This window comes from Lycorma delicatula, chromosome 2, assembly GCF_047948215.1.
Source record: "Lycorma delicatula isolate Av1 chromosome 2, ASM4794821v1, whole genome shotgun sequence".
Classification (NCBI taxonomy): domain Eukaryota; kingdom Metazoa; phylum Arthropoda; class Insecta; order Hemiptera; family Fulgoridae; genus Lycorma; species Lycorma delicatula.
In genome coordinates this window covers 62,414,992-62,440,527 of record NC_134456.1, presented here as the reverse complement: position 1 = coordinate 62,440,527, position 25,536 = coordinate 62,414,992, and the positions used below count along the sequence as shown (strand labels likewise).

At 30.1% G+C, this 25,536-nt stretch overlaps 1 protein-coding gene across 1 annotated transcript in view; it reads right to left on the bottom strand.

The window, feature by feature from the left end:
• The window catches only part of mop (tyrosine-protein phosphatase non-receptor type protein myopic), a 97,495-nt gene that overhangs the window by 5,987 nt on the left and 65,972 nt on the right, over positions 1-25,536 (bottom strand). The window contains exons 11-18 of the mRNA XM_075355414.1: positions 22,029-22,225; positions 18,966-21,509; positions 16,388-16,576; positions 15,558-15,698; positions 12,369-12,497; positions 9,264-9,442; positions 4,972-5,273; positions 3,046-3,177 (exon numbers count right to left, since the gene is read on the bottom strand). Of these exons, the coding sequence (XP_075211529.1) occupies positions 3,046-3,177; positions 4,972-5,273; positions 9,264-9,442; positions 12,369-12,497; positions 15,558-15,698; positions 16,388-16,576; positions 18,966-21,509; positions 22,029-22,225 (3,813 nt within the window). The remainder of the gene's footprint in view (positions 1-3,045; positions 3,178-4,971; positions 5,274-9,263; positions 9,443-12,368; positions 12,498-15,557; positions 15,699-16,387; positions 16,577-18,965; positions 21,510-22,028; positions 22,226-25,536) is intronic.

Sequence of the window (25,536 nt, the reverse complement as noted above, 5' to 3'; positions counted from 1 at the left end):
GATTAAATCTCTCCTGAAAAGTTTGTTTTATTTCCTGTATAATGACTAAATATTTTTTAATTGCATTTTCTTGAATGTCAAGCGTATTTCCAAAAATTGTTCTGAAAATGTTTTTTTAATTGAGGAAAATATTTCATAATTTTCATTTCCAAATCTTTAGTGATGTCAAATTTTATCATAAATATCTGAATATTTTCAAGCATCATTAATACAATTTGTCCATTTCTCTGAAGTTTTTATTCAGTTCATTGAAATGCTGAATGATTCACATAAAGACATTAAATCACTTAACCAATTTATATTTGAAAATTCAAATATAAATAAATTAAAATTTTTGTTTTTTCATTCAATTTATTTCTTCTAATAAACTAACAAACTGATTAACAAACTGAGCTATGAACAATGTAGTAGGTCAAAATCCCAGAATATTGGCAATCAATTTCCTCTAATAATTGTGCAAATTCTCATTTATTAAGAACCTCTTGTTTTATAAAGTTGTTGACTTTTATTACAACTGGCACTACATTGGAAAATCTTTTTACCTTGCATTGCATACAGAACTTGCTGGTGTATTATACAATGAAATTCAATCAGAGAATGTCTAATAATATTTTGCTTAAGCTGCTTAATAAACTAATATTTTTCCCCACCAAACTGGGTGCACCATCTGTTACAGAAACAATTTTCTGTAGGTCAATATGCATTTCTTTAAACGCATTATCAAATTCTTTAAAAAAAAATCAAGACTGGTACAATTTCCTTTCAACATTATGAACTTTATTAGCTCTTCTTTCATTATATTGCAAAATTTATATCACACAAAAACTGCTAGTTGTAAATAATCATTTACATCATTACTCTCATCTAAAGAAGCTGAATATATTTCTGCATACTTTAAGTTATGTACTTATGAAGAAATATTTCTTTCTCACTCTATTACTAGGTCTTTAATTGTATTGCGACTTATTTGTAACTCATTTATACACTTTATAATAAAGTCTTTCTCTTTAAAATCTACAATCAAAATAGCACTACATTCTAAAAACGCTTGTTTTACAAACTCTTCTTCTGAAGATGTTTTCCATGGTGAGCAATGCGATGGACTCCTTGGAAAACTAGCAGCTGTAATGTTATTTTTTGGAATAAAAAAGTTGTTAAAACACTGATTTGTGAATGATTCTGTTTTTTCTTTTGTAAAAAATATACTTTCCTTTCTTTATCTGTTGAGAATATAAGATTTGAATGCAACTTTTCAAAATGTCTTTTTACAATGTATGTATGTGAAGTGATTTTTTCATTACAAATTTACACACACAGTCACATATTCTTTTCAATCACACTACATTTATCAAACCATTCTGTTTGATGTGGTCTGGAACTTGTATTGTTTGTTTTTATTTTTTTAACTGCTGACATAGTACAAGGGCTACAACTATAAATATTAATATTTAGAATACAATAATTATAGAAAAAATTTCTTATTAAACATACTTGACATATACACATACGTAAATGAGAAAATTTAATAATAAAAAAATTGAATTATTAAATACTGACCAATAAAGTTGAAGTAATACTAAAAATAAGTAATAAAAATTAATAAAAAAATAACAATAAAGTTGAATTATTAAACATTTCTAGATGTGTATGCCAAGGCTGCCAATTAGTTCATCACTGCGAGCTGGTACATCCCTGTTCTACAAAGCAATGAATATGCACACAAAGTTTATTACTGACTGTCATGAGTCATACACAGATACAGTGATATAGAATATCAGTTAGTCAGCATCCACTTAGAAATATATTTTTTTATAAATTTGACATTAGATACTTATACTTTAATTTCTTAATATTTTAGATGTCTAATTTCTCTTTTATGATACAAAATATAAGGTTATAAAAATCAATATGTGGGTCATTTAAAAAAGCCTTTGTGGGTCAACCTGCACGTCATAGGTTCACCACTGCTGTTCTATATTAACGAGCAATGTTTGTCAGCAATGGTTTTTTTTTGGCAGCTGTGTTTTTAATTTTTAACATTTAGCTCTTGTTTTATATATCTCACTTATATAAATGAAATCATATATTATACACTTATTTAAATAGTTAGTAATTTTAAAATTAAGATGAATATATAGTAATACAATTTAATAATGTAGGAGAAATGAAAAACAGTTCAAAAGTTCTTTTTTCATATTTACTTTTAAATTTTAAAACAAAGTAATAATTAAAAATTCTAAATTTAAAACAATTTTATTAATTAAATGATGGAACTCAACAAAGAACACATTTTTTATGTAAGGATTGAAGAATTGGTGACCAGAAATGGATTAATTTGTAAATCAGGAATACCAAAACAGAGAAAGATGGGGAAAGATACACTAACAGCTAATGAAATTAATAAAAGGCACATTTTTCAGTTTAGACATATAAAAAGAAAGCGGTTAAAAGATGGCTGAAATAGGTATTGAGTTAGAACTTGCTAGAAAGGAGGAGAAGCAGTACTGTAAAAATCCAGCAAAACACACTCATATTTAAGTTTTAAAACAACAAAAATACAATAGTTGCCCAATAGTAATGATGAAATTAAATATCCCAAGTGTCCAAAAACTACATTGCAGAAAAACATTTAAAAGCAAAATTATTATCTTTTCAATTTTCATTTTTGTTTGTTTAAAGGAAAAAAATTACATAAATAAATGAAATATATTTATATGAAGGTATTTTTATAGAACAACTGATTCTTTGATAAACAATTTTCCCTTATCGGATTGTACCAGTTCATTATAACAAGATTATTGCCTTTTCATTTTTAAAAATGCCTTGCTATGATAATATTTTGAGTGAAGTAGCTAAATGATGATGTTAATTTACTCACAAGTGGAAAACAATATAAATTACAATTTTTATGTTTAATAAAATCCTATGAAGAGAATTAAATTAAACACAACTAAGCTAAAATGATTGCTATTTGGTTTTCATATTTAAAGCAGTTATGCATGATTAATTATAACTAAAATATGTTACAAGAAATCAGAAATTTACCTGAATGTTCATATTCCCCCATATTTGTATTAACTTCTTTAGGAGGTCCTAATAAAAAGTCTTGTGAAGGGTGCCGTGTATGTGATTTTGGACGCTTTTCTTCAAATGATGATCTACTAGCCAGGATTCCACCTAAAAACATAATGGATAGATTACTAACTGTTCATATGTTATTAAACACAAACAGAAAAACAGATAATAGAACAGAACATTATATCTATTATTAAAGGAATAAACATTTAAAAATAAAAAATAAAATACTAAGTTATGGAGTTCAGAGGCATGAAAATTTGAATACAATGATGGAATTTTAATATTGTCATAGTCAGATAATTAAACAAGTTTTACAATGTAATCTAGGATGGAGAAGAAGTAATCTAGTTTAAACATCATGAGTAGAAAAAAAAACCATTTGGGCAAAGATTCTTTGCTGAAGGATATGACAAAGGAATGAGATTTACAGATTATGGATAATGAAGAAGTAAAGAGCCCTACTGACTTTTATCAATATAAAAAGAAGGGAAATGTACAATATATAGCATTATGGTAAAATAAGTACTACCTGCAAAGTAGAAAATAAAAAATAAAATTACATTTCATTTACACTCATAAATTTAACTTAAAATAGGAATATAATAATATATGTCACACTTAACCTCAATATCAACCTAATTAATTTGTTACTAGAACAAATTTAAACAAGTAGATAAAATAAACAGACGAGAAGCTTAAGATAAAACCTATCTTCACATAATTATAATAATAATTAAAAATACTATAAAATCATCTAAAATATAATTTAAAATTAAGACAAAACAGATTTATTTTAAGATCACAATAATACTTTTAGAATAAATTTACAGAATTAGTGTATTTGATTTCTAACTACGACCTGACATTTTTACTGATGACTGCCCATTACTTTATTCATCTCATCGTCCCTCTTTCCATTCTACTTATTTCTATATAAATGGAGTTATAATAATTAAAATCAAATGCAGAACTTTTGTACAGCCTAAACATTTTATACTCAAGTCTAAAAATTGTGGTCTTCAAGTAAAAGAACCATATAAATTTTTAACTACAAATAGAAATATACTGCTCAAAGAAAATTCAAAATAAAGCACTGTTGTGAATGTCATGATTTAATCAGTTGCATGAAAGACCATATAAAATTTTCTGATCCTTTGACTATCAACTGCCATTGTGAGTAAAAACAGCAATAATTTTTTCTGATTCGCTGACTTGAGTAACAAAAATTCCAAACAAATCAGTCATTCTGCATTTAGTCTCACAAAATTACATGTAATTGAAGACTAGATGAAAATAAAATTTATTTACAATGTTCTTATTTAAAAGACAAATAAAAAATAATGAATATAAGTTACCTAACTGAAAATCATTAATTTTTGTTTCCTGAAATTAAAACCCTAACTGCACCCAACTCTAACCCAAACTATAACTGTAATGATATCTTAGATCATTTGTCTTGAATGCTATGCTAAATCAATAAAGTACTCTTAACATTCTGAAGTCAATCACAGATTATTGATAAGAGACATAACATGTATTGCACCTGGCAAAAACCAAATAATAGTGGTACTACTACACCTTACTGTACCTGCTGCTGAAGTAGCAAACAAAGCATTAAAAAATGTTGTAATTACTTCAGTACACACTCATTTATATTATTTATAATATAAGAACATAAAAAGTTCATTTCTTGATCTATAATAATAATAACACTAACAACAATAATAAAAAATCCATCTGTAATATGCAGAATATAACAAGTCATCAAAATTAACTTCATTTAATCTGACATTATTAAAGGATACCATAAAGTCTAGATTTATAATCTAAAACTTTATAACACACTGAAAAGTAACAAAATAATGTACTAAATTCCAAACTATAAAAACATACGTTTCATAAGCATGTCCTGGGCATAATATAATAATGTTTGATATGCAAATTTAAAATGTTCTCGATCATGTAGAGCATTCTTTCTGCATGAAGATACTGAAGCAGCTAATGAGATGAGATCCGGAAGACCGTGACCCATCTGTATTTCACAAACAGCAGCTGTTGCGACAGCAAACAATCCACTTCTACCGACACCAGCAACACAATGTACAACAATTGGACCTGATCCCCGTTGCTGTCCCCATAAACTCAAAGACTCACTCGCCAAACTAAGGAATGGCCCAGGGGAAGCTGGAAATGAGCTGAAATATAAAATATAGAGCTGTTATAAAATAACAGGAGCTTTTAGTTTTATTAAAATTAAATACTTAAGAGTGTTTAGTTTTACTAAAAACTATAATAGAAATTTACTCGTAACTAATGATACTTAGTAGAAAACATTAGCAGTTTATTAAAAGCGTAAGGAAAAACATTTATATTTAAAAAAGGAAAAATTAAGTTTTAACCTTTAACTGTTAAAATTCCAAGAATTTCTATGGGCTGAATTACATCTGTGTTCAATTATTTATATTTCAAATACGTTTTAATCTTGTCTCTAGCAATAATTCTCACACTGGCTAAGTTGTTAAGATCAACTAAGCATACTTACTTTTGCACTTCTCACAAAAAAGAAGTTTTATTATATATGTCTCATGGGAAAACAAAATAATTGGGATAAGTAGTAGTGGAGAAAATATAGAACCAAGTTTGTATAAACATTGAATTTAAAAACTAAATTATCAAAGAAAGTTTTTATTACATAACTGAAAATATTAACAGCCGATAAACAAGTTTTGTATATTCAATTGGAATAATCTTGAAAGTTCTGACATGAGTAATGTATTATATTGCATGTATATCACCACCTAAAAACATATTTTTGATTTTGTAATTAAAAATATAAATATATCATACAAGGTGCTACCCAAAAATTTGGGGAATTTGAATTGAATTTCACCATTGCTGGTACGACCTGCTGCCGCTAGATGTGGTTAACAATACTCTTTGTGAATCAGTGTTCCAACAGCTGTGATGGTGAGAGGCCGCATTGTTGACTTTCTTGCGGTTGTGTAACATTGTGTTTTGCTGCTTCGGCGAAGTTCTAAATGGCAGATTTTAAAGAGCAAAGAACCTGCATCAAATTTTGCTTCATGCTTAAAAAACTGGTGCAGAAACCCATCGCATGCTTGTGGAAGCATTTGGTGCCAATGCTATGAGTAAAAGTAAAACTTTTTTGTGGTACAAAGATGGATGAACGACAGTCGATGACGATGACTGTTCAAGAAGACCATCAACAAGCGCAACACCAGAAAACATCACGAAAGTGCGAGACGCTATTGTTACAGATTGTAGACAAACAATCCATGATGTTTGTGCAATCGTACAAATGTCATATGGGTCCGTGCAACGCATCTTGTCGGACAATTTGAACATGAGATGCATTGCTGCAAAATTCGTACAGAGACTGTTGAACAGCGACCAGAAACAAAATTGCGTAGCTATCTGTAGTGAATTGAAAAATTCAGCAAGAGATGACCTAACTTCATCTTTATCCATAAGGAATTTGTTCCTCTTGGTCAAAGTGTCAATGGGATGTTCTATTGTGAAGATGTTCTATTGTGGATGTTCTATTGTGAAGTTTTGAAGCGGTTACGTGAAAGCATTAGACGCAAACATTCAGATCTGTGGGGTAACAATAGCTGGGTTCTGCACCATGAAAACACATCTGCGCACACATCACTAGCAATTCGGAATTTCTTGGCTTCCAAAAAGACTGTAGTGATTCCCCATCCACCCTATTCCCCTGACCTTGCCCTGTGTGACTGAAAATAAAATTTCAATTGAATGACGGTCGTTTTAATACAATTGAGGAGATTCAGGAAGAAACGCAGAACGTACTTCGAACACTTATACCTGCAGACTTCCAGGGATGCATGGAATCATGGGAAAAATGCTGGGATCACTGTATCAATGCCCAAGGGGATTACTTTGAAGGAGACAGTGGAAATTATAAGTTATGGTAAGCTAATTTACTTTTATGGTAAAATTCTCTGAACATTTGGGTAGCACCTCGTATTCTGATGGGTTGTAACTGATAACTATGCAGAATTCATGTTTAGCAAAATTGTTAATAAGTATTGAAGTGTTTATCAACATTGTAATATATTTTAAATATTGATTGTATATTAACCAATTAGATAAATTAGAAATACTTATAGAAAATGATATACTATAATAAAGTAAATCATATATATATATATATATATATATATATATATATATATATATGTGATGGTGGTATGAAATATTTCATTGGCATTCAAAATCAAAGTCCTAAACAACTGAATCTGGATTTATTTTTTATGTTGAATATTGTTTACCTTTCTTAGTTTCACCATTCTTTTATCACATGTTGATGTGTTTCGGAACCAATTCATCGTCAAAACTTATTGTAGAGCCAGAATCTATTTCTTTATTTTTTATTTCACTGTCAAATGAGTTTTAAAATTTAATCGATTTTGGAAGGTTGGGAAGAAGTAAAAATAAAGAGAAAAAGCTGAATAAAGAAACAGAGAGATAGATAAAGGAAGTGAAAAGAGAAGAGATGATCACCTAAAATCTGAAGATAGATAGGCCGAGGTACATAAATTGAAAAACTTTTTTAACCCACACGCACACAAAACAACAAAATGATTAAAAAAGACATGAGATATATATATATATATATATATATATATATATATATATATACTTATTTCATGTCTTTTTTTTGTTATTTTAGTGTTAATTTTCATGTTTCAACTGTTTTTTTTTTAACAAATTTCTATGTTGTTGCTGTTTGGCTTGGTTGAAATTACTACTTTTTTTGATCAGTTTTTTTAACTTATTGATTTAATTTATTACAATTATTATTTTACTCCCATAATTTTGGTTCACAAGTGTTGTTTTTGATTTTTGAAAGTACTTGCCTTCCAGCAGCCATTGCTTACACTGTATGCTATTGTAGTTAAACTTTAGTTGTTAAAATATTAGAAACTTTTTTAACTACAAGTCTTTTTTTTTAATTTTGTAAATTTAAAAATTAAAAAGTTAAGGTAAATAATTTTAGTAATTATGGACTGTACAGCCTAAAACTGGATTAAAAAAAGCTTATGCCTTGATTAACTCTACATTTAGGTTTCACCAATAAAATGCATTTTTTATTAATCTTTTAAGCAACATATGACAAATGTATAAATTTTTCACTTTAGAATATGTAGCTTATGTATGGCATTAGAATGGTTACATGGATTTTTATTTTTATTGAGGGGAGAAGAGAGCTATCAATACAAAAATATGTTGGTGACATAATAAGAGGAAAGTGATATAGTTTAAATTTTTAAGTATGGTGAACTAGAATGTTTCCATTTTACTAGTGGTTTCAAAATGCACTACAAAAGAAGATTGAATTGGCGTGTAAAATAAATTAATAATTGAAATTATTTTATTAATCCAGGTTATTTTCTACTTTTGGATACAAGCCTTTCTTTATTTTCTTTTTCCTGTTTAGCCTCCGGTAATTACCGTTCAGATAATACTTCAGAGGATGATATGTATGAGTGTAAATGAAGTTTAGTCTTGTACAGTCTCAGTTCGACCATTCCTGAGATATGTGGTTAATTGAAACCCAACCAACAAAGAACACCGGTATCCATGATCTAGTATTCAAATCCGTGTAAAAATAACTGACTTTACTAGGATTGAACGCTGGAACTCTCGGCTTCCAAATCAGGTAATTTGAGAAGACGCATTCACCACTAGACCCTAGTGGATTTGGATACAAGCCTACAAACCATTTAAGTTTTAAGATGCAGTTTTTATACAACAAAGACAAAAAGTTACATTTTACTTCACACAATTAATTAAAAGAAAAAAAATAATTTTTTCCCAATTCAGAACATTTCTTCCTGTCTTAGTATAATAGTTTTATCGATTATGGTCAACAGCATATTCTTACTAATTGGTAATTAATGCTTTTTACATAAATAATTTAAGTGCTAATAGAAAAGTGATCACAGAAAAAAGGAATGCACATGAAGACAATGAGAAATAACATTAATTATAATTTTATATATATAAAAAAACAAACATCCACACACCAGAATTACAGCTATAATTCACAGCAAAATGATTTAAAAATAACAATTATGATTAAAAAAAATAAAATGTTAACAGTGGAATTATAAAGCATAAGAATGAACAATGTAAATTACCTTCCAGGCCACTCTATGAATTGAAGATGCACAATATTACGAGCAAGGCGACCATTACTTACAGATATTATACGTTCTACCCAATGTTTATGAATGTTAGTACTTTGCAAATTAACAGTCACACGTCCTAACACTTCTTCTTGTCCTTTCACTGTAGGCCAGTACACAGTATCCTTTATCTACAAAAAAATTCCATTCTTACTATTAATGTAAAAATATTTATCTAAAAAATATATATTAAAAAATACACATCTTTTGTAAAATCCTATTTCAACAAATTATTTTGACAACAATAAAATTAATATAGTATTGTTTACTCATTCTTCTGGAATTAACATGTATACTTTTGGCAAAGAACTGCTTTTAAATTACAACCAAAATACTACAAAATAATGGGTGTCTGAGCTAAAGACCTAAGAGTTATGCATATTAATGATTTATTTACAAGTAGTGTTGTCAGTAAAAATACTATTAAAAAGAAAAAAAAATATTTAGATAATTACTGAATTATAATCTACACAAACTGCTGTAAAAAGATAATGTTTTTTTTTTTTAATTTTACTAGAATTATTATTATTTGAGTATTGTTTGTGGAATACAGAATACATGACAGATGATAAACAAGAGAATTACACAGTTAGTCAATATAATTTTACAAGGAAATATACAAGAATAAAAAAAAAAAAATCAAATTCAGTACTAACTGAAAGATCATGAATATCCAGCCATATCAATATGTGGTTAACAATTATTGTGATTTTATCATCACAGATACATTTTTCAGACTTCCAGAGTAAGAGAATAAGTTTCAATAATAATTATCTATCATTTAAGTACAATAATATATATAATAGAATTTTTTGTGTAGTAAATGGTAAAGGCTAGAATTTTGCTGTTATATTTAAATCTTCATTTAATTTGTTTTTAACACAACATTTAAGTATACATTAATTATTAATTAAAAAATTAATACAATAATTTTTTCTATTAATTTATGTAATAAAGATTAAGATATAGATAAATATACAGCTTTTGTGAAATGTTCTATTTCAAACAATCTACAGTAATTAAAATTTATCTGTAATAACTGTTAAAAATGAAAAAACATACATAAATCAAAAACCATAATGTATGTATCATTTTGTTTATTCTTGAAATCTTTCTACACGTTTCTTGTTCAGTATGTTCAACAGGTACATTAGTTATGTAATTATTTTGTTGTTCTAATGAGTAAAGACAGCACATAGAATGCTCTGTGATGAACATAGTGAATATATCACTTGTACTGCTGTTGTTCATCGAGTTTAGTATGAGGAAAAAACAGTACACATGAATCAGTGAAGGGTTCGACTTCTTACTTTTTCTGATAAGCTTGGCAAGGAGTGCTGGTTTTTGAGATAGGTACGCTGTTTTTGGGAGTTGCTGATGCATCATGCCAAATTGACTAAATACATTTAAATGTAGCAACTAACAAATGTGCAATTAATTGATCAGACTTCACCAGTTTTTTATCTATTTAATATCAAGAATTACAGATTAAATGCCAAATTACAGTTTTTTATGACACATGAGAAAAATTAATTTTTGTAACGTATAAAAAAATTAAAGTATCACTGGCATTTGAAACCAGAACCTCCTGGATGAAAGCAGTGAAGATGCTTTCACTCTGCCATGGAAGCCAGCAGAACTGATTTTTTTATGTATAATCAATTTCAATACGTGTTTTCACCAGTCGGCTATTTAAGACACTATTAATGATCCTCAAATTACAATTAAAATTAATTTTAAATGGATATAAATATTATGAACTATGGCTTTGGAAATTTGATTAAAGATACTGTTTCAGGAATGGTTGGTCTGATCCATTAGAAATATAACTGGCCTAATAACCTACCTAGGAAAAAATTCTAGTACAGATCTCACGTTTGATGAACTCTGCAAATATATTTCTTAATTTTTAATAAAATTAATATTTGTATACCCAAAGCAAAAGTGTAAACACAGAACTAGCTGGATTCACAGTGAACTTAATTAAGATACTGTATATTGAGAATTAAGTCAGACTACCCGAGTAAAAGTTAGCAATGAATGGATCTTAATTATCAGATCTCTTATATCAGTTATAATAATAATTACTCTTTTTACTTCCTTGTTCGAAGTAAAGAAAGTATTGTAATTGTGAAAAATTTGGTTTTCAGATTTCAACGGAAATATCCATTTTGACCATTCCTCAATCAATTTTGACTAGTTTTGGTGTCATATCTGTACATATGTAACTCGCATAACAAAAAAAATGATTAGCCATAGAACGTTGAAATTTTGGGTTTAGGACTGTTGCAACATCTAGTGGTGCACCTCCACTTTTGATTGCAATCAACTGAACCAAAGTGTCCAAAAAGCACAAAATCCAAAAAATTTGGATTTTGGACTTTTCTTGAATAAGCCATAAGTGGTACTTATTTTCATTGGTTCCAGAGTTACAGCCAAAAGAAATTTTAATTAATGAAATATTTGGATCTTATAAGGGGAAGGCACATTAATTTGAATTAGACCTCGTTTCCTTTTTTTACATTTTTTTTTTAATTTAAATATATTGATTTATTAATAATCATTAACCTCTGATAGTAAAATAAATAATAATTCAATAACAACAAAAAAAAGTATGAAAAAAAACTTTATTAATGAAATAACATTTTATGTAATTTAATTCAAACATTTTTTCAGAGGTTATAATTATTAATAAATAAATATATTTAAATTAAAAAAAAAGTTAAAAAAGTATATAAAGTTAGATTCGAACCGATGAGTCAGTGGTTACTGATGTGATGCATTCTCACTTACACCACATAACTACTTGAGCAATGTGAAACAAAATAAATATATAAACGAATATTAAAATGGTGATATGGACACCACAAAAAATGTGATGTCTACCACAATGCATTTGTGTAACTGTCCACTTTATGAAAGAATTGGAGGATTGTATTTCATTTTCAAATGAAATAAGTTTATATGAAGTGCAGCAAAAAATGTGTATAAGTAATTTAATACGTGGACAAGAAAGTCATGTGGTGTCCAGATCAGATTGTTTTAACAGACAATTACCTCCATATCATTTAGCAGGCAAATGACTAATTCAACCTGTTGTTCAAGCACCATAGTCCAGAAATCAGCATATGTAGATGGCAGTGGTGACTGAGTTAATATAAAATTTGGAGAGTTTGAAGAAATATTCTAGAAAAACAAACAATCAATACAACAATTATGCATTTAAAATAAAGAGTGAAACAATGTAAAACAATTTATGCATGATAATTGGAATAATACTATTTAGTCAATTTTCAACGTTAATTCATTGCGCTAATATAACCACAGCAACTGCATAATATGTAACACTAATGGAGTTAATACAATTTTTTTATAAATACTAAAAATGTAGCATTGTTTTAGATAATTGTGAGAAATAATTAATAAATGGATGAGTAATAAGTACCTCTTAATAATGAGTACATTATTTAATTTCCAACCAGTATAAGTCTTTACCAAAAGGCCAAATAAATATATAAATAATACATTCAATTATGCATTCTCTTCTTCTCTATTAAGACATTTTTGAGCCAACTGCAGTACATATGAGTGTTATCAGTGTACTGTAAAACTGTAATGACACATAAATCTGTTAAATTGTAACTTATTTCTTATTGTATTAAAAAAATAAATTAAATATAATTAAGTTTTGATTTTTACAAAAGAGATTACAACTGAAAACCTTACAGAATTCTTCTATGCATGTTTCTTTTACAAAAAGAAGGAAATTGGAAAGACTGAAAATATGTTGATTTTTATGAATTTTACTGATTTTGTACTGTGTTAGTACAAAGTGTCAGTACATATGTGTTGTACAAAGTAAGTATATTAACTATATGTACGTACTTACATGTTCTTTTACAACACAAGCAGAGTACAGGAACTAAACTAAAGCATTGATAAAATATGACTAGTCAAAGGTGAAGTCTGGACTTCTTGGTGGCCAATACATCAACACTATGTTTTCGTCAGTTGCACAGCCAATCCAGCACCTTGAAAGGTATTCATGCAGATAATTTTGAACCTTTATATGCCAATGAGGAGGAGCTCTATTTTGTATAAGAATTAAGTTCTCAGTATTTTCCTTGAGTTGAGACATTAGCTAATCACTTAGCATGTCAAAATAAATTATTCCAATTATAAGGAAAGTTCAATAATTAACGAGACAAATTGATGTACAAAAAACTATTTATTTAACGACAATGTAACAAACATTACTTTTCAACATAGTCTCCAGCAACAATCAGACACCTGCCCAACATTCTGTAAGCTTTCTAATTCTCACAGCATAGAAGTTTTTACCCTGCGGTTTGAACCATTCTTGTACTGCTTTATTGTTGTCAAACGTCTTGCCGTGAAAAATCCTTGAGTAGGACAAATAATTGAAAATCAGATGGGGCGAGGTTCTGGGCTGTAAGGAGGATGTGGTAACACCTCCCAACCCAACATCTTGAGCATTTCTCCTACTACCTGAGCGATGTGGGTGTGCAAGAGAATCACACCTTTTGAGAGAGCATCCTATGTTTTTGCCTTATTGTTGATCTCACTTCCTGTTGGAGCAGTTAGAATAGTACTAACTGTTCATGATATATTATTATTCTAAATAATAATATAACTAAAAATATAATATTACTAAAAATTGAGCCTTGTAAGTGCCAGAAGACCATCAACATCACTTTAACAGCTGATGCGTGAGTTTTTGAATTTTTTTTTGGTGGATGAATACAGATGTTTCTACTCAAGACTTTGCAGTTTGAATTCGGGTTGAAATGATGTATCCGTGTTTCTTACATAGAAAGCAGAAATTACCTTCTGCTTCAAACTGTTCTTTGAAGTCAGAACAAATGCGAATCCAGTGTCTTTATTGCCTTGAAACCAACCCATCTCGAACATGTTTTGCGATAATAAAGCAATGAATGATTGAATGCATGGCTCCAACACTAATATTAGACAAACAAGTAATTTGGGAAATTTTGACTCGCCTGCCTTCGTGAATAAGATCATTTATGCGATTTTGAAGCACGGTAGTCAAAACTTCCAACTGGTCTTCCAAAGGAATGGAGATCAGTCATACTTGCTCTGCCTGAATTAAACTGTTCCAGCCACTTATACACACTACTGTAGTTAAAACACTTTTCACCATACTGTTTCAACAATCTTGAGTAAATTTCTGCCGGTTTTACACCTTCTGATAACAAAACTCTTATCACTAAACATTGCTCTTCTGGTGTACACATTTCAAGCAGAGCTGACATTCAGATATCAACAAAAGAGGTTATGTTTTAGATTAATTATGACTGAACAGTTGATTAAATACGTTCTCAAAATTGCCAACTTGACCCTGAAAAAGATTCATTGTCATTAAATGAACACACTTCTATACCACTTTGCCTTGTTAATTATTGAATGTGTCTTGCACTATGTGCTAATGAAAAAGTATGATCTGTAGGCTTTTTTTTTTTGCAGGAAACAGCACAAAACACATCCACTTTTGGCAAATCACATATACATTGAGCAGTTTCTTTAAGGTTTTCTGTTTCTTAAGTTTGTTTATTGCATCCACTAACATTTCCACAAATGTAAAACATACTTGTAAAAAAAGATTAGACAAGAAATCACCTTAATAAATATGAAATCTTTACGCAAAACTTCAACATGATCACTTAAACTTTGTACCAATTATAATCAGATATCATTTTCAACCATTTCCAGAAAATTTTCCACAAAGTTGGTTGAGGAATTTTTAATTCTAATCTTGGTGATCCAGTTGATTTACTTGCACTAAATTGCCACATGATTGAACACAATTGACTTGTTCTTCTTACAAAGGCGTCCCGTATTTTCTAATTGCTTTTTTCAGTCTTAAGATGGATTACCTTGGTAGTCATTCACCATACTTTGTTCTGAAATACTGCTGCATGACAGTAATGATTTTTCTTTTGGTAATTTGAGCAAAGAAAAAGCTTTCTCAGAAGAGTAGCAATAATTTTCTTAGGCTTCTTTTGTGGCACAATAATCAATATGGAAAACAACAATTATACAAACTTAAAAACACCTCGTACAAAACAAACTGTCTTTATATCAAATTTACATTTTTTATAAACCATCAACAAAATTTCTATTGCATTTGTAATTATCCTATATATAAAGTTAGCAGCAAAAGACAAATTACATCATCAATACATAAGTGGAATACATATTGCTTACTTTAACATGAGAAGCATTGATATAATCATCCTTTGTAGATGGTAATTCAACTCTGGAAACATCATATGGCAATATATCAGGGAATCTATTTTTCATAGGATAACACCTTGCAACCGATATTAATTTCTGAGAATCTTTGTCCTATAAATAAAACAAAAATAAGTCTTTTCAGTAATTATATACTTAAAAATTAATAAACTACAAAAAAGAAAAAAAATATATATAAAACTTATCAAATCAGATAATTGAAAATTTTCCACAAGCTGAAAATAAAGTTTTTAATTCCATGATAGAGTGGCAGCATTCATACTTTTATACTAAAGTCTCAGGTACAAATCCTGGTTGGGCTTGACATTTCTCTTATGCTAAAATATATACATTTTACATTAATATGGAAAAGTTCTAAGCTCAACAATCTCACACTAATAATTTACATTAGAGCTCAAAATAATCATAAAATGGCATTATATCTAATTACAACTTGTCATATTAATAGTAATTATACTATAATTTCATAAAGCTTTCAACATAGTGTACAAATGAAATCATTTTTACAAAATACCAGTAAAATTATTATTTTTTAAATTTATTACCCCTTAAAACTCCCTGGTAGTCAAGACCCGTACTCCAAGATACCTACTTACAGGATATCACAGTACTAAACTTACTGTAATAAAGCAGTACTGAAAATATTATCTATATTTGAATTGGATAATTAAATTGGGATATTTTACTTTAGTTACAAAATACTTGCATTATTTTATGAACAAAAAGCATTTATATACAAGGGTGCATTATATACTAAAATTCAAGTTATGAAGAAGTAATACCTGAATGTCCTGCAATTCCTTCCATTTAATATCCAATGGTGTAGGTCCGTTTAATGTTTTTGAAGTAAGACCATCAACAAATTTTTCAAATTTCTCAACTTCCATAACAAACTGACTAAGAACATCTGGATCTGAATAAGGATCCTTTGGAGGATGCTTATTTTTGTCTTCTTTATTTACAACTGGTACCTATAGTAAAAATAATGTATATTTAAATTCAATTCAGTTAATAGATATACTATACAATCAGGGGGGGGGGGGAATTACCATAATATGTTCTCTTATATACAGTGCCTAGAAATGAGAAAATTAAAAAAATAATTTTTTAACAAAGAAAATGGTTTTATTGAAGTCCTTGACGTATTTAATGGTAAAAAATATGAAATTTATGAATTAATACGCAAAGATTATGTCTTGAGATGGGATGACTGCCGTCTCTGAGGAAATATTTCTCCATTTTCTTAGTGTTTTTATAATAATTCAGTACAACATTTTTACAGAAATTTTTTCAGTTTCCCAACAGTAGTGCAACATAACTACATTTAGTTACTGTTGTAGTTATATATATATTATCTGTCAACAGCAACTACAACATATATTACTTTCAGTTAATTCCACAAAATGATCAACACACTGTCATGTCAGACCTAAGAAATCAAGGATTATCATTAGTCTTAAAATATACTGTTACATAATAATCTTGCTGTATGTAATTTCATCCATCTTATGGAAACCAAGAATTTTCCAATCATTACTGGAAATATCTGTAGTGCATCAGTAAAAAAAAGTAAGCGAGTGCTAACATAATGAGCATCAAACGGTTCATACTCTGACAGAATTAGAATCCATTTATGATCCTCAAAAATGTAACATTCTATAACTCTATATGACGACATAGCTTACCTTATTTTAGTTATGACACAGCCTACCTACACTATTACCTTCTTTCTAAGAAACAGACACTGTTGAAGCCAATCAGGATTTTGTACAGTTCAAAAGTAAAAATTTAATTTATTCCAAAACCATTCAGAGTAAATGGACGATCCAGCGTCCAAATTCTTTATCCAAATTTAGCTTTGTCATTATTCTTACACAGATTTTTTTTTCAAATTATTTGAGCACAGAATATTTGGTATGCATTCTTGCACCAAATATTAAGTTTAAGTCTTGGTAGAATTTTCTAATGCTTGAAAAACACAAATTTACAGATACAACTTTACGATGAACTGAATTTGTAGGTTTCTAATAAAAACAATAAAACAGTATAGACATTGTGCTTGTTATATAACCAATTATATCTTCACACTAGCTGCAATTTTCTGTTGCAGTGTAACCTGCTTATTCATAATTGTAAGCTCCTTAATTCTAATATTAATAAATTGAAGACGCTTCAAATTAGAGGCTTGTGAAGACACAGCCTTTTTGTAAAATCTTTTGACTGTAAAAGCAGGTTTCATACCACTTAATTGTTTCATTAAAACTGTCATTCAGGTTGCAAATTTTAGGACTACCATTACAAATTTCCCGATTCTCTACACCTCCTCAAATGATTCTGAAATCATTCAGAACACTTGTTTTATATAAAAAAAATTTTTAATAAAAAGTCAATGAAATTTCCTTTGGAATTTTATTACACTAAAGAATAAGGGATCAGTGGTTTGGTCAGACTGTAAATTTATTAATACTTTTTCAGGGGGGAAAAAAGTCCAAAAGAATTTGGTTTACAACTGTTAATCTCGAATAGTAATAAACTGAAATAAGGTTGTAGTTTTTTTATAAAAAAATGGGTTATGTTTTTTCAAATAAAAATTAATTCTATTTAAAATTATGACCCAGTACAGTAGAAAAATGGCAGGAGACAACTTCTTTTCCTTACAATTTGTTCGGGAGGATGGTGAAAGTAGTTGAATGATAAACAATATAATGGGAACTGATACCTTAATGTTTTAACAGAGAAATTAATGTACACCAAACTGTTCACATTATTTGAAAAAAATATGCAATAACCTAATGAAAACCTAACTGAATTTTTAAACACCATGTAAAATAGTTCAACATGGTGTTCAAAAATATTTTCATCACTTTAATTGCACTTTTGAGATAGTGATGTGAAGTCTCAAATAAGATAAAATAATAAAAGACTTCATTACTATTAAAACGTATTTAAACAGGCAAAAAATATATAGAAAACTTTCAGAGGTATAGAATACAAAGAAAAAGGGGTTGTAAAATAATACTAAAATGAAAATGGGCATAAAATCATAATTCAGAAACTTTAATTTAGAAAATAAATACAGTTAAGCGGTCCAAAGAAAAACTGAAAGTCGATGTAACAAGGCCAATTGCTAAAGGAAAAATAAATTTAAATAATTTTATTATCAGTACTATTACTCGTATTTTTCATATAATACACTGTTATTTTTTATTACAGTCTGTAATTGATTTCTTTCTTTTTCAGGGAGCTTTCACAAATAGTTTTCTTAGACATTAAACACATGATTCTTATACTAAAACATCACATAAAATGACAAAAATAATAAAATAAAAAATTAGTAATATTACACTCTTGAATACTTACTATTTGAGGAACTTCCACTTTATTAACTGGTTTTGTAACAGAAGTCTGTGTCTGCAGTGAAAGCGTTGACAGTCTTTCTTCTATTTTAACTTTCTCAGACGCTCTTGATGAAGAATTTTCAGTAGAGGTGGACAAAGGAACAGATGCTGCTAGAACTTTATCTTTACCAGATGGTTCAGGGACCAAAGGTGTCTCATTTACAGAAAAATCTAGACCAGCAAGAAGGTCCACATTTGAAGACATTTCTTTCTTTTCCTTCTTATCATCAGATGACGCTGAACTTGATGAAGGCTGTTGACTGTATGTCATTGTTAAACCAGAATTTGATGCTTGCATGTAAGTCATTGGACTCATTGGTGTAACTTGGGCTTGTTGATCGACAGGGCTAGCGATCTGAGAATTGTTAGTACCATTTGTGTTATACTGAGGTAATTGATAACCATACTGGTGCGAGTAATAACTTGCATTGGGGTTATCTGTTGCTACTGCTGCTGTTACTGGCGGTGCTGCTGGTAGAGGATCTGCTTGAGTCGGAACACTATACTGCGCTGCAAAGGTTTGGCCTTGAACAGAGGTTTGTGAAGAATTAGTTTGTGATGTAATACCTTGGCCTGCATGTGTATAATGTGAGAGTCCAGGCACTGCCGCATACTGATACTGTTGAGGATAACTTGGAGGACAGTAACTGTGCTGTACCCCTTGTTGAAGTTGTGATATTTCAGGTGTTACATTAGGTGCCGGTACTGTATTTGATGAAGATACATTACTATATACATTGGAATAGCTTCCTGTATAAGGAATGTTAGGATTTACAGCAGTATTATTGTATGTTGTATATTGATTTTGTTGTAACCATGTTTTCTGATCTGTACTGACTGACTGCTGCAATTGTGGGGATGGGGATGGAGATGGCTGTTGTAGAGGCTGCTGACCTTGGTGATAAGGCTGTTGCTGTGTAGACTGTTGGCCTTGCTGATAAGGCTGTTGCTGAGTAGACTGGTGGCCTTGCTGATAAGGCTGTTGCTGTTGTGGCTGCTGTAGAGATTGTTGATCTTGCTGATAAGGTTGTTGTTGTTGCTGCTGATATGATTGTTGTGAATTTTGATATGATTGCTGCTGAGCAGGCGTTTGCTGCTGCTGCTGCCAGTTGTAAGCAGTACTACCAGAAATCTGGTAATTTTCTCCATACTGGTAAGTACCAGTAACTGGTGTTTGATATATATAAGGAGACTGGTTACCATACTGTGCATATTGATTAGGATAAGTTGTTGGTGTAGTGTAAGTACCGGTTGAAGTTGAAGGAGCATTGTAAGCTGGTACACTGTTAGGCACGCCTGTTGTAGGCTGTGAGTATGAAGGCTCTGGCAAGACCTTACTTTTATTTGGATCAACAGCACTATGGCTTGGAGAAACTGAGCTTGAATCATAACCAGGTAATCTAGAAGAGTAAACAGCACTAATCTGTGAATTATTAGTACTCGCTGTTTGGTACCCTTGTTGATAACCTTGAGTATTACTGTTCTGATAGTAACCTGCTGGCTGGTAAGCATCAGCAGTATAAGCCTGAACCTGCTGTGAAGGTAAATACTGATTAGCATATTTCATATCACTACTATTGGTTATATAATTAGTAGAAGTAGTAGGAACTGGATATGCAGGATACAAAGCTGGATTATACTGAGCACTGGCTATTGTAGATGACGGATTAGTTGTTGACAGCTGTTGTTGATAATTAAAAGTGTTAGAAGCTGCAATATTTGTGGTTAAAGGCTGCTGTGATTTTCCTGCATTGTAATATGGTTGATTATAAGCTGCAGGTGACTGGGTTGATCCATAATAATACTGACCATCATAAGCTGCAAAATTTGTAGATGGAGGATAAGAATAATTCTGAGAAATATCAGTTTTTGAATCTGGAACTTTGTTGGCACTAGAAGAGACTGGTGCATTTCCTTCTGATCCAACAGGTGCAGGACGAACTGAAGGAACCCATGGCTGTGTTGTATCAACATTAGGCAAAGGATCAGAATATCCAGTGGTTTGAGTTGGAGGTGGCTGAACAGTTCCATAATTTACAGGACTTGAATTGTAAGGTCCTTGGACAGGATTACTTGTTGCACTTGGAACAGAATAAGTACCACCTTCCTTCTTCATATTTTGTAAATAATCCTTCAATTTTAAACCGCCGCTGCTAGGTATATTTTTTGTATCTTTTTCATCTATTTTCTTTGAAGGTAATCGTTTTCCATTTTTTATTAAAATCTGCTCCCTTTCTTCCTCCTGCACTTTGCATGTTCCTTTAACTCTTTGTAACAATTTGGTGACATTGGTTTCTAATTTTCTGTAAAACTCTAATCCTTTATTTGACTTTGCTATTAAATCTTCATAAGCATCATAAGAAGACATAAGAGCTGTTAATATTATGTTTCGTTGCCTTATTATTTCAGCAACTGCTTTACGAGTATCGGTAAATTCTGCATATGCATCTGATAAAGCTTTAAGAATTCTTTCTTGAGCAGAAAGATTCTGTTCAATTAAAGTGACCTGTAAAACCAAAATATTTTATTAATAATATTTTAAGTATTTTAAGTTTATATAAAAAGTATATTTAATATTATGAAAAATAAATAATAAAATTATTCAAGGGGTTTTTTTTTAAGATAATCAGCATAAAATAAAATAATAATGAAAAGTATAAAATGAAAAATACTGGTAAAACTTTCTTAATCAAAAGTGTGTAAATACTTATAAAGCTACAGTCAATTCATAAGACGGAATATGTGCAATAACCAATAAAAATCTTGAAACATAGTAATTATGTGTTGAGTAGCTGAGTAAATTAAATAACAAATGCAATTAGAGTTTAAAAGACTTCTATATAATTATTAAATGTATTCTAAATTGTACAAGAAACTATACTGTTATAAAATTTAACTCCTATACAGCAACATAATGGACTTTCTAAACCATATTCCAGACTAGATACACAAACACGTTTCTGTAGGTTAGCAAAATTTAAGTAAATCAACTGTTTAAATTAGCCTCTAAAAATATCACACTTACATAACGTGAATGTTTTTGAAGTTCCTGTGAAAATATAGTCTGTAAATTTTCTGATGGTCGAGTAACAAGCTGTGATGTAATATCATCATTACACACGGATTCTCGCAACTGAGATGCAAGCATTGACCTTTGCCTTCTCATTTCATCGACTTTTCCAACTAAATGTTGTAAATCTTTTAGTCCTTTGTTATCTTCCACTGAAAAGAAAACAGAACAATTCAAAATTGATTTGCAAACCAAATACCTCTTATACATTCAACAATTTTTCTTACTTTAAAAATTATATTTTTAAAATTTAACTTTTAGAATGAGCGGGCTTTAACTTTTAATAAAGATAAAGGCTGAGATATAAATAAAATATTTAGATGTGTGGATTGAGTGATCAGGTCTCTTCAGCAAACATATTATGGAATGTACCGTAAAAGCGGAAAAAGCAATCTGGACTCTGGGTAAGCTCATGGGTAATAGATGGGGGCCTAGAGCAGATAAATACAGGGTGATACTATCAGCTGCCACCAGTGTTATTATATGCTGGCCTGGCATGAGGCACTTCAGTGGAAAAGGAATGTTCAGAGGCTAGCCTCCCTCCAAAGAAGGGCAGCACTAAAAATAACGTCTACATATAAAACGGTTTCTAGGGAGGCAATAGAGGTTACGCAGGTGTCCCACCTATACACCTCAGAGCTAACCAGCTAGTCAGATAACCCAGCATAAGCCACGGCTCAACAGGAAATACAACCAAGTGAGCTTTCACTAGACTTGGACATGGTAAATTTGGTACATACCTTCACTGGTTCAGATAAGGGATTCCTGTGGTGTACATACTGTAGGGAAGAAGATTATTCTAAGCACACCTTTACCTGCCTGAGATGGATTCAGATGAGAGAACTAGGATTTGACTGGTACTGGTTAAACCCAGAAGAGACCATTCAATTACACACTCACTGGACAGAAAGAATGTAAGCTGTCGAGAAATATATTGCAAAGATGGTAAAAAGCAAGGAGGATCATCATGAATGGGGTGAAGACTAGATCTTGGACAGACGACGAAGCCCTGAAGAACAATCCCACTGACCACAGTGGAGGTTGAGTAGAACAATGCAAAGTCCTCTGAGGGAGGCAGAAGAACATGACTGGTGGGCAAGGGAAGGAGGACAGCTTCCTACAAAGCCATTGTTGGTCTGTGCTTGTGTGGAATGGTGATGGTGATGAGGCACTGGAGACTCTGAATCCCCTAAGCCTGATGGCACCTCCTGGGATGGCATGACAAGACTTAACTGCCAGTCTGACCCGGGAGTGGAGGATTAGTCGGTAGGATGCAGGCACACACACGCACTCTTTAATATCTTGCAGAACCTATTAGCAAGTTCGATACTCAATATCTAAATGGTATTCCTCTGACTCACCACAAAAAAGAAAGCTTTTAACAACTAAAATAAAAACTTACTATAAATTTTAGGAATAAATTATTTCTCTAAACAACTTAGAAGTAGTACAATAATTTTGAATTTTTAGAAACCTATTCAAAATTTATAAATTAAATCACTTAACAAACTGACTACAGATACACTGATATACATTTGTGTAGTGTTATGTGCTGTGTTCAAGGTGTGGTAAGATTTAATATTTTTAAAAATGCTTGAGGAACAACTGTCTTATTTAATTGAAACTGTTCTTGTTAAGATGCCTTGTCTATGTTGAGTTGAAACTTATATTACTTCTCAAGGATACATGTCAGAGAACTCTAATAATGTTTATAAACTTTTTTTGAACACATGTTATGCTCACAGGTGTTTATCTTAGTGTGTGTGTGTATATATATTGTATCACCCTTATATAAAGTAGGCTGCTTTATGTGATTTTACATTGTACTAATGTAAAAATAACACAAAACTACTTAACAATAGCAGCTGCTAAATAATTAATTTACAGATGACTCAATTACAAACAGTTTCTTTTTTTTAGAACTTATAATTTGTGGGTAAAATACTGAATAATCAGAATAATCCTACCTACAATGATATAAAAAAACACTAAACTTGAGATAAAAAACCCCTAAAAAATAACACTGGTTAAAATTAATAATAAAATAAAATGCTGACTGCTCATAATGTTAATATTGTGCATTGCAAGTTACCTAATTCAGTATGAAAGCAGATATATGATCTTTAAAAAAATTAACCTTAGTAACACAACTTTTTACTTTTTTTACTGATTAATTTATATTTAGGGATAAAAATGTACATCAAATGAAAACGAGTGTATTTTTACTTAATAAATATGGCTACAAGTTCATATAAACAATATATTACACTTTTGATTTTAGGAAGAGATAAAGTTCTGACTTTACCTGGTAACTCGGTCATTACCAGTTTTTTAGTTAGGTAATAAACAGTCCAACAGAAATGACTGCTCTGCTACGATCTGATACATACCAATTCCCATGGTATACATATCCAAAGAAGGATAGGAAATAAGAATATAGATACATAAATAATTATATAATATATATATATATATATATATATATATATAAAGTAACATGTCATTCATATACAATGCCCAACAAAAACTACTAATTGATGAAAATTGAATTAAACATGCTTTAAGTGCACACTAAGTTTTGAAATTCTGAGTTTACAGGGTTAAAATGGAGAAATGAGATTTACATTTTTTTTAATTTTTCAGTAAATTGATTTTTGGTGTATATAATCTTTACGTGAATATCTAAAAACCAATTTCTAGATTTTCTGAAATTCAACATTGAAAGGGGTGAAGGTAAAATTTTTCAGCGATTGCAAATTTTCCCCATTTTTGACTATACTAAATAAGATAATTAGTCGATTTGGGCTTGCAAGTACTCTAAACAAATTTCTAAAAACCATTTTTGAGTTTTTTCAAATTTTGATTTTATAAGGGGCGTGATGGTTTACAGTGCAGTGGCTCAACAAATACAGCCATGCCCACTGTTACTACTATGTGTGCGATATAATTGGATGCACCTGCCTCCGGTTACTTGCCTAAAAATCATAAATTAAAAAAGAAAAAAATTGACCACGTAAGTAACCATATAGGACAGAAGCCATACCATGATGGGGATGATAATTATATATAGACTTTTTATGAAATGTGATAAAAAGGAAGGAAAGGGAAAAGGGATAATGGACTCCAAGAGCGAGTGCCTTTGATTGGAGCAAACACAGTGTAGTTAGTGTTCAAAGTAGTATCATACTACTTTGAATGATACTACTCTTTGCAGTAGATACTAAATGATACTACTTTGAATGATATGACAATATATAATTTCTTTTTAAAAATGGTGATAAATGGCATTAAAAGATGTATATTAGAAAGTCTGATGAAAAATGGATAAGAAAAAATTTGGTAACGAAAATCCTGTGACTCTCAGATGTTTTTAGTCTAGTTGATTAACTTATAATTGTACAATGTGCAATACATAAAACTGAAGGAAGGTATATGTAATCAAGTATCTTTTTGTTTACTAATA